The following is a 15,305-nucleotide window of genomic DNA, read 5'->3' as shown; positions in this document are numbered from 1 at the left end:
GAATGAAATGTGTCAAAGATGACACATTCCCGTATTAAATGAAGGCACTGCCTTCAGCGATTTCTGCACTTGCGGTTAGGGGACCGCATCTGCGAGGAAGTGTCCGCATCTGCAGACTTTGCTTGGGCTGGCTGGGGGCCGCTTCTGCGATTCCGCTTCTGCGGAAAAGAAGCTGCATCTGCGGTTCCTGGGCTCCTCCCCTGGGGCCGCACCTGCAAAGGATCGACCGTTTCTGCGGTCTCGCACCTGCAACTGGGAAACCGCAGGTGCGGTTATGACAGATGCCTGGGCTTCAGCTCCTTCCAAAAATTTCTAACTCAACTCGTGCCTCGTCCGATTGACGCTTGGGGCCCCCGAGGCCCCGCCCGAACATATCGACAAGATTGAAATGATAAAATGGACTCGCTCGAACCTTCGGAACACCGGAAACAACATCCAAACTAGGAATCACACCCTAAAACCAATTGATTCAAACTGATGAACTTCAAGTTCTTTAATTTACTTCTAACGCGCCGAAACATACTTATACTACTCGAATTGACACCAAATTTTTCGTGCAAGTCTTAAATGACACTACGGAACTATTCCCGGTCTCAAAATTCTGTTCGAACCTCGATAACACAAAAACCCATTCCAAACCAAATATTTAAGAACTTCAAAATCCTTAAGGAATCAACTTTCACTATTAGGCGTCAAAATGCTCCGGGTCAGCGAAAACCAGATCCAGACATACGCCTAAGTCCAAAATCATCATACGAACCTGTTGGAACCTCCAAATCCCGATTACGAGGTCGTTTACTCAAAATGTTGACCGAAGTCAAACTTGGCCTTTTAAGCCAACCTTAAGGAATCAAGTGTTCTGATTTCAACCCAAAATCTTCTAAACCCCGAACCAACCATCCCCACAAGTCATAAATCAGTAAAAACAAGTACGAAAAGTCTTATCTAGGGGAATGGGGTTCTAGAAAGCAAAACGACCAGTCGGGTCGTTACAAAGGAGGCTATAGAAAAAGAGATCATGTCTCTTAAGAATAACAACATGTGGGAATTAAAACCTCTCTCTACGGGCAATAAGGGAGTCGGTTGCAAATGGATGTTCCGAATCAAATATAAAGTTGATGGAATGATTGAGTGTTATAAGGCAAGGCTAGTGGCCAAAGGATTCACACAGGTAGAAGGAGAAGATTACAATGAGACATCCTCACCAGTGGCGAAGATGGATACAATACGTTGTTTGTTAGCAATTGATATGGCAAAAGATGGTTAATCAACCAACTAGATGTACACAACGCATTCTTGCACGGTGACTTGGATGAAGAAGTATACATATTGCCACCACCAGGGTATAAGGTATCCTCTCCACACTTGGTGTCCAAATTGAGGAAACCATTATATGGCTTGCATCAAGCATCCCGCAATTGATTTGCAAAATTGTCAAGTGCCTTGGAAAAATATGGGTTCCAAAGGTGTCCATTGGAGCACTCTCTATTCGTGTATGCTAAAAATGAAATTTTTTTGGCAGCATTAGTATACGTGGATGACATAATATTGGCTGGGAACAATGATGAGGAATGTCAATCCTTCAAAGAGTATTTGGATAATTATTTTCATATCAAGGACCTTGGCAAACTTGAGTATTTTTTGGGCATTGAAGCTGCAAAGTCACCAAATGGTTTATACTTAAACCAATGCAAGTATGCCCTGGACATACTTAATGAGACGAGTCTGTTAAATGCAAAACCAAGTCCTACGCCTATAGAGTAAAGATACCATCTTTCTGAGGATGCTGGTAATCTTTTTACAGATCCATCATAATATAGAAGATTAATTTATTATACCCCATGTTTTCGTACGTGTAAGTATGCCATAAGTAAATTGATGAAAGCTCGAAAGTGAGATGTTACATCCAGCATTTTTGTATGTTAAAGTTTAGTCGTAAGTTAATCGATATAAGTTCGGGAATGATATTATTTTGAGATTATAAGCATTATGCTATTCCAAATAAGTGATGAATGAATTCATGAAGGTGAGAGGGTAAGCAAATTGAAGAAAATGAATTTCGTCGAAGTTTAACATCTTGGGATAAAATACGTCCCGAACTAAAACACCTGGAATTTATGGACTAGTGTCATACAATGAACCACATGACCATGATAGTAAGGTATATAAAGTGTGTTAAAAGTGAGTAATATTTTAAGTAATTTGAGATAATTTTTAATTATGTGAATAATTGATTAATTGTGGGGATAATTATGGTATTAAGTAAGGATTAAGTGGATAATAATCCTTTTAGGGGCTGCCAGATGGCATTAAGCCAAGCCAAAGTGGCACAAATGGGCATGATGAGTCATGAGACATAAATTGCCTTGTTTACACGTAAGAGCCATTGGATAACTACCTTGGTTTAACTCTTTATTTGATGAACGAAACTGCAAACAAAAAAGCTTGTTGGAATTAGCATTAAGAACCAAGACTCACAAATCTTTACATGAGAGACGTAAAGATTTCCTCACAAACCAAGACCACTATTCTTATGCTTTCCCAATCACTTTGATACATTCTTAAATTTTTTGTCATTTTTAAATACTTTTTGATAAAAAAATAATTTAGAATATAGGAAAAAGTTTGGGCACCATTAGAAGGAATCTTGGCTAAGCCATAAAAGTCTCAAATTCACAAAAGAGAGTACAAGAATATGATCAATTCACAAGAATATGATCAATTCACGTAAATAGCTTCAACAAGAGATTCATACGAAACTTCTTAGCATAATAGCTATGAGATTTTGTGATTCTAAGGGAGTACGGTGCAATCTTTCTCAAGAATATCATGTGGATTCTCCCCTACTTCGATCCTCCGTCACGTGTTTTCATAAAAGACGTGTGTTAAAGGACTTGTCAAAATAAATGGTTCAGGTATGTTAAGGCTATCCCTTCTTTCTTTTGGTATGATCTATACGACACAAACGAAACGAGCAAATGCACAATTTTCATAAATGACCATATTCATAGAAATACTAGAGATGCTTATGTTCTTGATTCCCTATGTGTCATATTAGTCTATCATTTGTTCATGAGTCTCAAAGAAATACGTAAGTTGAAAAAAGTTTACTTCATGATATTACTCAAAGTCATAATGGTCTTATGACATTCTGAGAGATTTTATTAACGTACTTCTCATGCATTACATTCATTAATACATATACGTTTATCCATGACTAGATGGCATTATATACGCATATATATGTATAGTATATGTATATGGGATATGAGAAAAGGTTATGGCATTATATACGCACCACCACCTGATCAGCTGATATACGTTAATGATTTGCCCACAGTGCCTGAGATGATATGGTGGGATGCCCTCAGAGGATTGATGATGTTATGAATGCATATACCCATGCATGGTATGACATTTATACGCATATGCATGACATTATAATATTAAATGATTCACAGAGCAATTCAGATATACATGTTGAGTCTTTTACTCCATGTTTCTCTCATGTCTATTGTTTATGAATTTTTATTCCTTACATACTCGATGCATCTTTTGTACTAACATCCCTTTTGCCTGGGGACACTGCATTTCATGCCCAGGTTCGATAGATAGGTTGAAAGTCCTCCAAGTAGGCTATCAGCTCAGCGAAAGATATTGGTGCGCTCAATTTGCTCCGGAGTTGCTTATTTGGTTAGTATGATTTAGACATGTATTGATGGGTATGTCGGGGCCCTGTCCCGGACTTATGACATTTATGTACTCTCAGAGGCTTGTAGACACATGTCATGTATATGAAAGATTGTACAGCCTTGTCGGCCTATGTTCAGTGTGCGAGTGATTATTTTGGCCTTATAGGCCCATACGTCATATGTATAAGTCAGTATATTAGGTTGGGTCATTTTATGTCGAGTGTTCTCTCATGTTTTATTCTTATTACCACATATGGCCCTTCTATACCACTAACCCATGTTGATTTATTGAGAAAGATACGTTACCTTGGTACTCGATTGAGTAAGGGCACCGGGTGCCTGTCACGGACCATCGGTTTGGGTCGTGATAAAAGTGGTATCAAAGCAGTTTTGCCTTAGGGAATCTACAAACCGTGTCTAGTAGAGTCTTATTAATGTGTGTGTCGTGCACCATACTTATAAGTAGGAGGCTACGCGGCATTTAAGACTGTCACTCTTTCTTCTTACTCTAGATTGTGTAGTAGAGCTCAGTTGTAGAAATTCAAATTCCTAAATTCTATTATATTTGTAATACAACTATACCTATATCCAAAAGGACGGTTGGTAAGAGATAGAGCCGTAGAAGAGTTGAGTTAGAGGATCTCGAGTTTGCGTCATTCTTATAATGGATAAATGTGAGGTCTTCAGTAGAACATGTGTGTACTAAGACATGTAAGCTTCTTGATAAGGAGCCTTAAGACAAGAATATATATCCACCCTATGGTGAAAAGCAATGAGAGATTCAGAAGATAGATACAAATTTTAATAAGTAAAGAAGCAAGATGAAGAAGGGTATGAGGTACCCAGTTAGTAAAGATTATCATTATTTGCCATTCAGGAAGAGAGTTAATGAAGTATTATGAGTAAGATGTGATACATGGATAACAACGGTAGGTCAAAAAGATGACAGTATTACAAAGTCTATAGTCAAGTAAATATAAATAAGAGAGGTGATAGGCCTTGAGACAACAAAAGAGTATAGGCCATAAAGTCATACCCTTATTTCGAGAAATAAGTTCGAGACTCCAACGCGACTACCAGAAGGAAGAGTTAAACCCCAGAGTAATAGAAATTAGTATGGGATGGTGAATAAGATAAAGTAAACATGAATTAAGGACTGGGTGATTTAATAATAGTCGGCATTATGAGAATTTCAGAGATTGCGTTTCGGCGATAGTAGAATGGACGACAGAAGAATAACTTTTAAAGGTCATTCAGGAAGACGCTTTTCTAAAGCAAGAAAGGTGAGCAAAGTTAAGCTTAAGGGACTATATGTGCCAGTTACACCCTTGGGGGTAAGGAAATTTGTTAATCTTGGTCTAGAAGGATTATCGCAAGGCGAGTAAGGATCATTGATGATGTGCAAAGACGGCAAAGATGAAGAAATAAAACATCTATACGTAGATCATCGTAGCACTAAATCTTAGTACTCCCCTAAAGGGGGGAATATGGAGTGATGTGGCATTAAGTCAGGATTAAGTGGTTCTAGTAGCTATAGAATGGTAAAGGAAGAATGCGATAAAAATAAGAAAGGAATGAGATTGCACTTATCCAAATCCCACGTATATACTACGATTTCAAAACATTAAACAAGCACGACCTCAAGGAGAGGAAATAAGGGCTCCTGCCCGGGATGTTATTGATAGATAAGAAGCCAGTATGAGACGTTAGTTAAGACAAAGGAAATAACCCAAGAAAGATTACGCGGAATATTAATATGAGAATGGGCCAAAGAGTAGTTAATAGTTGATTCAGGAAGAACCTAGTTAATGACAAGACAAGAGGACACAGACAAATCAACAAAATCAACAAATCGTGCAAGATAAACCTAAAAAAACCCAATATAGTGAATTCAACCCTGCAGTTATGACATTGTAATACTTAAGAAATATTCAGATATGAGTCGGGGTAGTTAAAGGTACCGTATGAGTGTTATGGAAATAAAAGAGAGTTCTACTAGGAAGACAGTCAAAATATCAGTTTAGAAGCAACCCTACAAGCATAAAGGCATGGAGGTAAGTAACTACAGATAATAATAGGCGAGGAAGGACATCAAAAATTCCGTCGAGTATTCGAAGTAATAAGCTCGTAGCTTTACAAAAGTTAGAGGGTCCTCCCTAAGTACTACAATGAAAGACTAGCTAAGGAAAATAAGGAAGAAGGCTTCAACCTAAGCTTAGTGACCTAAAGAGAAAATGGTCTTATAGCAACAGTCTCGCAACAATATTGTATGCACTCCATAAGAAAGTGACACTTACAGTGGCTAATGAACGGGAAGTAAAATCAAAAGTAATATTCGAGGTCATATGAGTTGCACAAAAATTACGGCATGCGTGGGAACAAAGATAAGCTAAGTATCCGCGCAAGAAGGTGGCAGAACGACCAGGAAAAGCAATTGCTTGCAATTAGAGAAAGTTGAGAAGGAACGAAAGGAATTATTCGATCAATGATCCGGAGATAATTATATTATGAACGCACTTAAGATTTCGGAGTATTATCCGTGCACCATATATGTTGACAATCATATAGTCGTAGAAGACTCCAGTATAAGTTAAAAGAAATAATTGAGTTCAGGTCATAGAAAAAGGATTGAATTATTAGAAGATTGTATCCTAGATATTCCATAGCGTCCATGAAAGGCTAAAGTAATACCATGAGCCACAGATTGAAAGATAGCTTAAGCCTACATAAAAGTTGATCAGAGGGAAGAGGAAACTAAAGAATTACATCAACTAAGTAAATCAGGAGTCTGCTTATTGGACTCAGAAAATTATAAAAATCGTGATTGAGAACATTGTAGGATCATCCTTAATATCAGAGGCACAAGAGAAATAGTACAACAACTACATTCTATAATAGCTCTACGATAAAGCAGTTAGAAGAGTACCAGCCTTATAAGAAGTCAGTATGAAGCTCTCACCGAATCATGTAAAGAGGTGCAAATATTATAATAGAAATTCAAGTTGTGGATGTGAATTACACCTATGTGTAAGGGAGGTCATGAAAGAGATAGAAGATGTGATGCGAGACCTTAAGGTAAGTAAGGTAAATGTGAACAACATACGAGATACTCAAGTACAGAAGATGGTGAATAATCCATACTTTAGATAGAGGGCTATAAGCATTGGAATTCAGTATCCAGGAAGGATACCGATGTCATTAGTGGTATATTTTCCAGCCTATGCTTTCTAGGTTCTGAGAGTTCTAGTTAAAAGAGTAAAGAAGAGTTAGAGACAATGTGATGTCTCACTTGATGTTCCAAAATAATGCAAGGAAGTCTATGATACAAGCAAGTTGAAGGAAAGTTGCGAATAATATAAATGGATATGTGTAGGTCGCAAGATAAAGATGGTAAAGCAACGAGGTTTTAGAACGACAGGAGTAAGGATAAGAAAATGTGAATGAGAAGGTGGCGGGAATGGATAAGTCCTCAGGATTAAGCCCATGAAAATAAGAGAGCTGATGGTTTCTCTAAGTTATAGATAGCTTAGTATAGCCTAAATGAACTCAAAGAAGTCTAAGACTAATAGCATTTACAAGAGTTGGAATGCTGCCCTAGTAGTAGAATAAAGGTGTAATTGTGATAGATAAAGGATGACGTTTGGGCCTTCATTGAGTAATGATTTCATGAATTGTACAGGATTAAAATACCCACATAAGGTAAATCATATTGGGATGCTATGAAATACGATTATGGAAGTATGGTATCGTATCACCCCCAGGTAGATCAAGAAAATCACTTCAAATGTTCCACAATGCAATGTGAGCCCTAGTGATTATGTAAGAGATTTCAAGTTACTAGTGGTAGATTGTAGATTAATATTGAGGTGAATCAATAATGGATGGACAAAAGTCACAAAGTATGAGATGAGATCAGGCCATCATTCTTAAGATGAACAGTAATGAAGAAGCATTAAAGGACTTAGATTTATACATATAGGATGAGCAACGAGAGTAACCTAGAGTTTGGTAGCAGACCTCAGTAACGATAAATCGAAGTAAGAGTTATGGTATAATATGACCTACCTTGGTGCAGTAAAGACATACAGATGGATAAACGAATCTATGAAATAAGGTATAACAATATTCGTAAGTTCGATAAAGTACCGAGCGAAGGACTTCAGTATACTTATAGATGCCTAGAGGGACATCTTGTCAAGTTCTGTATATGTTCACAAAGTGAGGCCTAGAGATTGGCTAAAAGCTGAAGGGAAGAGTCGCATAGATGTATTTACAAGGTCAGAGTCATACAGGCTGCATGATAGGAGATAGCAACAATTACGAGATTGGAAAGATTCCAACCACATGTCATGATGTGAGAAAGATCCCAAAGGGGGGATGCCCTGGCCTTTGGAATTATTCATAGAACAGTTGCCTAGATGGCAAGAGAGCACTAAAATGTTCGGAAGATATAAGTTATGATAATGATAAGTGCATCAGTCAACATTCGAGAACGAATGTTCCAAAGGAGGGAATGACGCTACACCTCATGTTTTCGTACGTGAAAGTATGCCATAAGTAAATTGATGAAAGCTCGGAAATGAGTTGTTACATCCCACATTTTCGTATGTTAAAGTTTCGCCGTAAGTTAATCAACATAAGTTCGAGAATGAGATTATTTTAAGATTATAAGCATTATGCTATTTCAAACAAGTGATGACTGAATTCGTGAAGGCGAGAGGTTAAGCAAATCAAAGAAAATGAATTTCATCGAAGTTTGACATCTTGGGATAAAATACGGCCCGAACTAAAATATCCGATATTTACGGACTAGTGCCATACAAGGTCTACATGACCATGATAGTAAGGTATATAAAGTGCATTGAAAATGAGTAGTATTTTAAGTAATTTGAAATAATTCTTAATTATTTGGATAATTGATTAATTATGGGGATAATTATGGTATTAAGTAAGGATTAAGTGGATAATGATCCTTTTAGGGGCTTCCACATGGCATTAAGCTAAGACAAAGTAGTACAAATGGGCATGATGAGTCATGAGACATAAATTGCCTTGTTTACACGCAAGATCCATTGGATAACCACGTTGGTTTAATTCTTTATTTGATGAATAAAGCTGCAAACAAAAAAGCTTGTTGGAATTAGCATTAAGAACCAAGACTTGCAAATCTTTACATGAGAGACGTAAAGATTTCCTCACAAACCAAGACCACTGTTCTTATGCTTTCCCAATCACTTTGATTTCACATTCTCAATTTTTTTGTCCTTCTTTAAATACTTTTTTATAACAATTATAATTTAGAAAATAAGAAAAAGTTATGGCACCATTAGAAGGAATCTTGGCTAAGTCATAAAAGTCTCAAATTCACAAAAGAGAGTACAAGAATATAATCAATTCTCGTAAATAGCTTCAGGAAGAGATTCATACGAAAATTCTTAGCATAATAGCAATGGGATTTTGCGATTCTAAGGGAGTACGGTGCAATCTTTCTCAAGAATATCATATGGATTCTCTCCTACTTCGATCCGCCATCATGTGTTTTCGCAAAAGATGTGTGTTAGAGGATTTGTCAAGAGAAACGGTTCAGGTATGTTAAGGCTATCCCTTCTTTCTTTTGTCATGATCTATACGACACAAACGAAGCGAGTAAATGCACAATTTCCATAAATGACTATATTCATAGAAATACTAGAGATGATTATGTTCTTGATTCCTCATGTGTCATATTATTCTATCATTTGTTCATGGGTCTCAAAAAAATACGTAGGTTGAAAAAAGGTTACTTCATGATATTACTCAAAGGCATAATGGTCTTATGACATTCCGAGAGATTTTATTAACGTACTTCTCATACATTGCTCATTTATACATGTACATTTACCCATGATCAGATGACGTTATATATGCGTATATATGTAATATTATATGTATATGGAAAATGGGAAAAGGTTACGACGTTATATGCACACTACCACCTGATCAGCTGGTATACGTTGATGATTTGCTCATAGTGGCCGAGATGATATGATGGGATGCCCTCAGAGGCTTGACGATATTATGAACGTATATACACATGCATGGTGTGACATGTATACGCATATGCATGACATTATAATATTAAATGATTCACATAGCTATTTAGATAGACATGTTGAGTCTTTTACTCCATGTTTATCTCATATCTATTGTTTACGAATTTTCATTCCTTACATACTCGGTACATCATTTGTACTGATGTCCCTTTTACTTGGGATGCTGCGTTTCATGCCCGCAGGTCCGATAGACAGGTTGAGAGTCCTTCAAGTAGGCTATCATCTCAGCAGAAGATGTTGGTGCGCTCCATTTGCTCTAGAGTTACTTATTTGGTTAGTATGATTTAGATACTATTAATTGGTATGTCGAGGCCCTGTCCCGGCCTTATGACATTTATGTACTCTTAGAGGCTTGTAGACATATGTCATGTATATGAAAGATTGTACGGCCTTGTCGGCCTATGTTCAATATACGAGTAATTATTTTGGCCTTATAGGCCCATACGTCATATGTATAAGTCAGTATGTTAGGTTGGGTCATTTTATGTCGAGTGTTATCTCATGTTTTATTCTTGTTACCTCATACGACCCTTCTAGACCACTTACCCATGTTGATGTAATGAGAAACATATGTTACGTTGGTACTCGGTTGAGTAAGGGCATTAGGTGCCCGTCGCGGCCCATCGGTTTGGGTCGTGACATAATTGAACGCTTATTATATCTCACAATTACAAGGCGAGACATTATATATGCAATCCATATTATAATCCAGTTCATGCAAGCTCCGAGGAAAGATCATTGGGTACATGCTCTTAGAGTAGTACGTTATCTAAAATCCAGTCCAAGCCAAGGTATCTTGTTACCAAACAACAACAATTTGCATTTCATGGCATATTGTGACTCGGACTGGCAAGTTGTCCCATGACACGACGATCGGTTTCTGGATACTTCATAATGTTAGGGAATGTACCAATTGCTTGGAAATCCAAGAAGCAAACCAAGGTGTCTTCATCAGTCGAAGCACAATATCGTTCTATGACAAACACAACAAGTGAAATCATATGGCGTCGAGGCCTATTGAAGTTCTTGCATGTGACTCAGTCGTCATCCACTAGGTTGTTTTGCGATAATCAAACTGCATTACATATAGCAGATAATCCGATTTTTTATGAACGTACAAAACATATTGAAGTCGATTGCCATTTTATGCGTGAATGTATTCTATCTAACGACTTAGTAACTAGTCATGTTTCAAGCAAATATCAACTGGCCGGCTTCTTCATTAAGTCGTTGGGAGTTCAAAAGTTTCATCATTTACTTAGCAAGCTGCTAGCTTCTGTAATCCAGCTTAAGTATTGAAGAAACTGTACATTCCAAGCCAATAAGAGAAAAACAACAACCAACATATCTCAAAGATTTTCTGTGCCATGCAATATCTAAACAAACTCCAAAGGTAGTGGACCGCCAATCAGCCTCTTCAGGTAATGGATATCCTTTCTCGAATTATCTTTCATACACTAAGTTCTCACCTCTTTAATGTGCCTTTAAAGCGGCCATCACTACACATGATAGAGCCAAAATATTTCCTTTAGGCAATAAAAAGTGATCACTGGAAGGAGGCTATAGAAAAAAAGATCATGACTCTATAGAATAACAACATGTGGGAACTAAAACCACTCCCTACGGGCAAGAAGGGAGTAGGTTGCAAATGGGTGTTCCGAATCAAATATAAAGCTGATGGAACAATTGAGCGTTATAAGGCAAGGCTAGTGGCCAAAGGATTCACACAGGTAGAAGGAGAATATTACAATGAGACATTCGCACCATCGACGAAGATGGATACAGTACGTTGTTTGTTAGCAATTGTTGTGGAAAAAGGATGGTTCATCAACCAACTGGATATATACAACGCATTCTTACACGGTGACTTGGATGAAGAAGTATACATGTTGCCACTACCAGTGTTTAAGGTATCCTCTCCACACTTGGTGTGCAAATTGAGGAAATCATTATGTGGCTTGCGTCAAGCATCTCGCAATTGGTTTGAAAAATTGTCAGGTGTCTTGGAAAATATGGGTTTCAAAGGTGTCCATTGGAATAGTCTATGTTCGTTATGCTAAAAATGAAACTTTCTTGGCTGCATTAGTGTACGTGGATGACATAATATTGACTAGGGGTGGGCATAAAATCCGAAAAACCAAATTCCGAACCGAACTGAATTAATTTGGTATTTCGGTTTCAATTTATTCGGTATTTCGGTACAAATATTTTGGTATTTCGGTTCGGTATACGGTATTGAATTTTTGATATTTCGGTATTTCGATATACCGAAATACCGAAATAGTTTAGTGTAATGGAGAAAGGTTGTATTCATCTTACTGTTGTGCTTTTGCGAAACAAATACACATTGAGGCAATAATGTCCTCTCAGTAGTATCCTCATCATCGACAAAAATAGTTTCATTATCTTCAGAATTCGTACCCCTATCTTCTCTGTTGTGCCATGCAGAATAGTAAATTGTTCTCTTTGCAGCTACTGATGCTTTGCAAGAAGCATGTGCAGCTGAGAGGTTGCTCAATTCATTAAGGTAATTACTTTTTGTATTCAATCCTCCTTTCTGCTAAGTGAGTCTCACAATTATAGATAGCTTCATCTTTAAAATAATACATTACATGTAACTAAGAATGTGCCAATATGAAATGAACTCAAATTAAGTTAGATAACTTTCATAGTATATATTCATTGCTAAATTTTTGGAAGCAATTAAGGGTCCTCGAATTCGAATTGCCTTATCTAAATTAGTTTACCAGTGATATAAGAACTATCTTGGTAGCTGCCCTCTAACTGCGAAAAGTTATAAAGCATATGATAGAGATCATGGAAAGACTCTCAACATATACTACCTACATATCAATCAACTAGGGGAAAAAATGAGTCACTGCCTTAAATATTTCTAATATGGATTACATTAGTAGATGGAGTGGGGGAGATAGTGAAGATTTGGTTTAAACTGAAACCGTACCGAAATCGTACCGAACCAAAATAAGAAATATAGAACCGTACCGAAATATTTTGGTACGGTATTTAGTATACACAATTGATAAACCGAATACCGAACCGAAATTCTTAAATACCGAACCGAAATATCGAATGTCCACCCCTAATATTGACTGGAAATAATGAGGAGGAATGTCAATCCTTCAAAGACTATCTGGATAATTATTTTCACATCAAGGACCTTGGCAAACTTAAATATTTTTTGGGCATTGAAGCTGCAAGGTCACCAAATGGTTTATTCTTAAACCAACACAAGTATGCCCTGGACATACTTAATGAGACGGGTTTGTTAAATGCGAAACCAAGTCCTACGCCTATGGAGCAGCGACACCATCTTTCTGAGGATGCTAGTAATCTTTTTATTGATCCATCACAATATAGAAGTTTAATTGGATGCTTATTGTATATCACAATTACAAGGTCAGACATTACATATTGTAAGACAGTTCATGCAAGATCCGAGGCAAGATCATTGGATACATGCTCTTAGAGTAGTACGTTACCTAAAATCCAGTCCAAGCTAAGGCATCTTGTTACCAAGCAACAATAATTTGTAACTCATGGCATATTGTGATTCGGATTGGGAAAACTGTCCCATGATATGACGATCAGTTTCTGGATACTTCATAATGTTAGGGAATGCAACAATTGCTTGGAAATCCAATAAGTAAACCAAGGTGTCTCATTCGTCAGCCGAAGCTAAGCATCGGTCTATGGCAAACACAACAAGTGAAATCTTATGGCTTCGAGGCCTATTGAAGTTCTTGCATGTGACTCAGCCATCACCCACTAGGTTGTTTTGCGATAATCAAGTTGCATTACCTATAACAACTAATCCAGTTTTTCATGAACATACAAAACATATTGAAGCTGATTGCCATTTTGTGCGTGAACGTATTGTGTCTAAGGACTTAGGGACTAGTCATGTTTCAAACAAATATCAACTGGCCGACTTCTTCACTAAGTCGTTGGGAGTTCAAAAGTTTCATCATTTACTTAGAAAGCTGGGCATTTGTAATCCACATGCTCTACCTTGAGGGGGAGTATTAGCAGAGTTATATTGTAACTCTATTTTCTATGTAATATATTCTAATTAGGTTGTACAATAGGAGTTTTAGACTTAAAGAATCAACCAAGAAACAAGTAAAAGACCTCAGGGGTTGCATAGCTAGGTCCACTAAATTAAGCTACAAGGATATCTAGTGAAAATATAATGAAGAATTGAATAATTAATGTGATAATAAACTTTGCACATAATCTTGGATTAACAACTATGTAGAACCGCCAATTGGTATGCCTTTCTTGAAATTTCTATGTTTAACACATTGTTGATTAATAGTTCAAACTTCAAACCTCAAAGGAGTTAGAGAGATGCTTTAAAATATAGCTATCATTTCATCTGAGCCAGGTCGGTGCACAAGAAACGAGAATCCTAATAAAGACTATTTATACGATTTCACTATTTATACGGTAATCAAAAACTCATCCTTCTCTTCTCATTGTCAATTGATTAATATGGCACGATGAAAAGAGCTGGCCGTTTAAGCTTAAACATCCTTATTTCAGAAATTTTAGACTATTCGCAGAGACTGCACCTAATTGAATGCTGCAAAACAATGTGAATTAGAAAGTACTACCATAATTTGAGACATATAACATGTCATTTCGCCAGTGGTATAAACAACAAACGTAATTTGAGATGATTCATCGAAAGAGTAAAACTTAAGTAATCTACTAGAAAATTAATATAGAAAAACGATAAACTAGCTCAGTTTCTAATACCGTTGTCTTGAATTGGAATCACAGGGAGGATTGATTCATCTTAAAGAAGATCATCGTCACCTCAAGTTTGGATAAATTCGTAAATGAGTTGGTTGCTGCAAAGATTACGGGTCACTCTATATCGTATTCTTTTTCTTATTATGTAATTAATTAAGGCAAAAGCTTAACAATAATCCGTTATCGTCCAGCGGTTAGGATATCTGGCTTTCACCCAGGAGACCCGGGTTCGATTCCCGGTAACGGAAACTTTTCCTTCTTTGTCATTTATTTTTTTCTGAATACTACAGTTGATTAGTATTTCTCATATGCCATGTCATTTTTCCCAAGTTTTAGTTCTGATATTTTAATTACCTTTCTTCAGTTTCATATTATGTGATCTTTTAATTCAACTAGATGCTAGATATAGAGTTTAGGAAAAAAGGTAATCTTTTGACTTATAAACTAAAAACATATCACATAGCAAGAGTACCCTTTAATAAATTGTCGTGTCCACATTTACAAGAGGTTGTCATTAAGTATAAAAAAATGCTACAATTAAAGAGTTTCTAAGAATATCATATAGGTAAATTCTCCCTCCTTCCTATTTTATGTGATATTCTTTCCCGTGAAGGTTGATTTTTTTTATATTTTTTTGCATTTAGAACTACTTCATCTTAACATCCCTAATTCTTTTTGTTTTGGACTTCCAACTAATAATAAACATATTCTTTTACCATGAGAGCAAAAATAGAGGGAGTATTAT

General features: G+C 36.8%; 1 protein-coding gene and 1 non-coding gene across 2 annotated transcripts; both read left to right on the top strand.

Moving 5' to 3' along the window:
• The first annotated feature begins 1,123 nt into the window (after positions 1–1,123).
• Positions 1,124–1,764, top strand: LOC138878651 (uncharacterized mitochondrial protein AtMg00810-like). Its single transcript, XM_070158339.1, has 2 exons — positions 1,124–1,262; positions 1,523–1,764. Exons 1-2 carry the CDS (start codon positions 1,124–1,126, stop codon positions 1,762–1,764), a joined length of 381 nt encoding a protein of 126 aa, XP_070014440.1.
• Positions 1,765–14,736: 12,972 nt separating this feature from the next.
• Positions 14,737–14,808, top strand: TRNAE-UUC (transfer RNA glutamic acid (anticodon UUC)). Its single transcript has one exon. It is a non-coding gene; the product is annotated as a tRNA-Glu (tRNA).
• Positions 14,809–15,305: the final 497 nt, after the last annotated feature.

This window comes from Nicotiana sylvestris, chromosome 9 (assembly GCF_000393655.2).
Source record: "Nicotiana sylvestris chromosome 9, ASM39365v2, whole genome shotgun sequence".
Taxonomy (NCBI): domain Eukaryota; kingdom Viridiplantae; phylum Streptophyta; class Magnoliopsida; order Solanales; family Solanaceae; genus Nicotiana; species Nicotiana sylvestris.
This window is presented reverse-complemented; position numbering and strand designations above follow the sequence as displayed.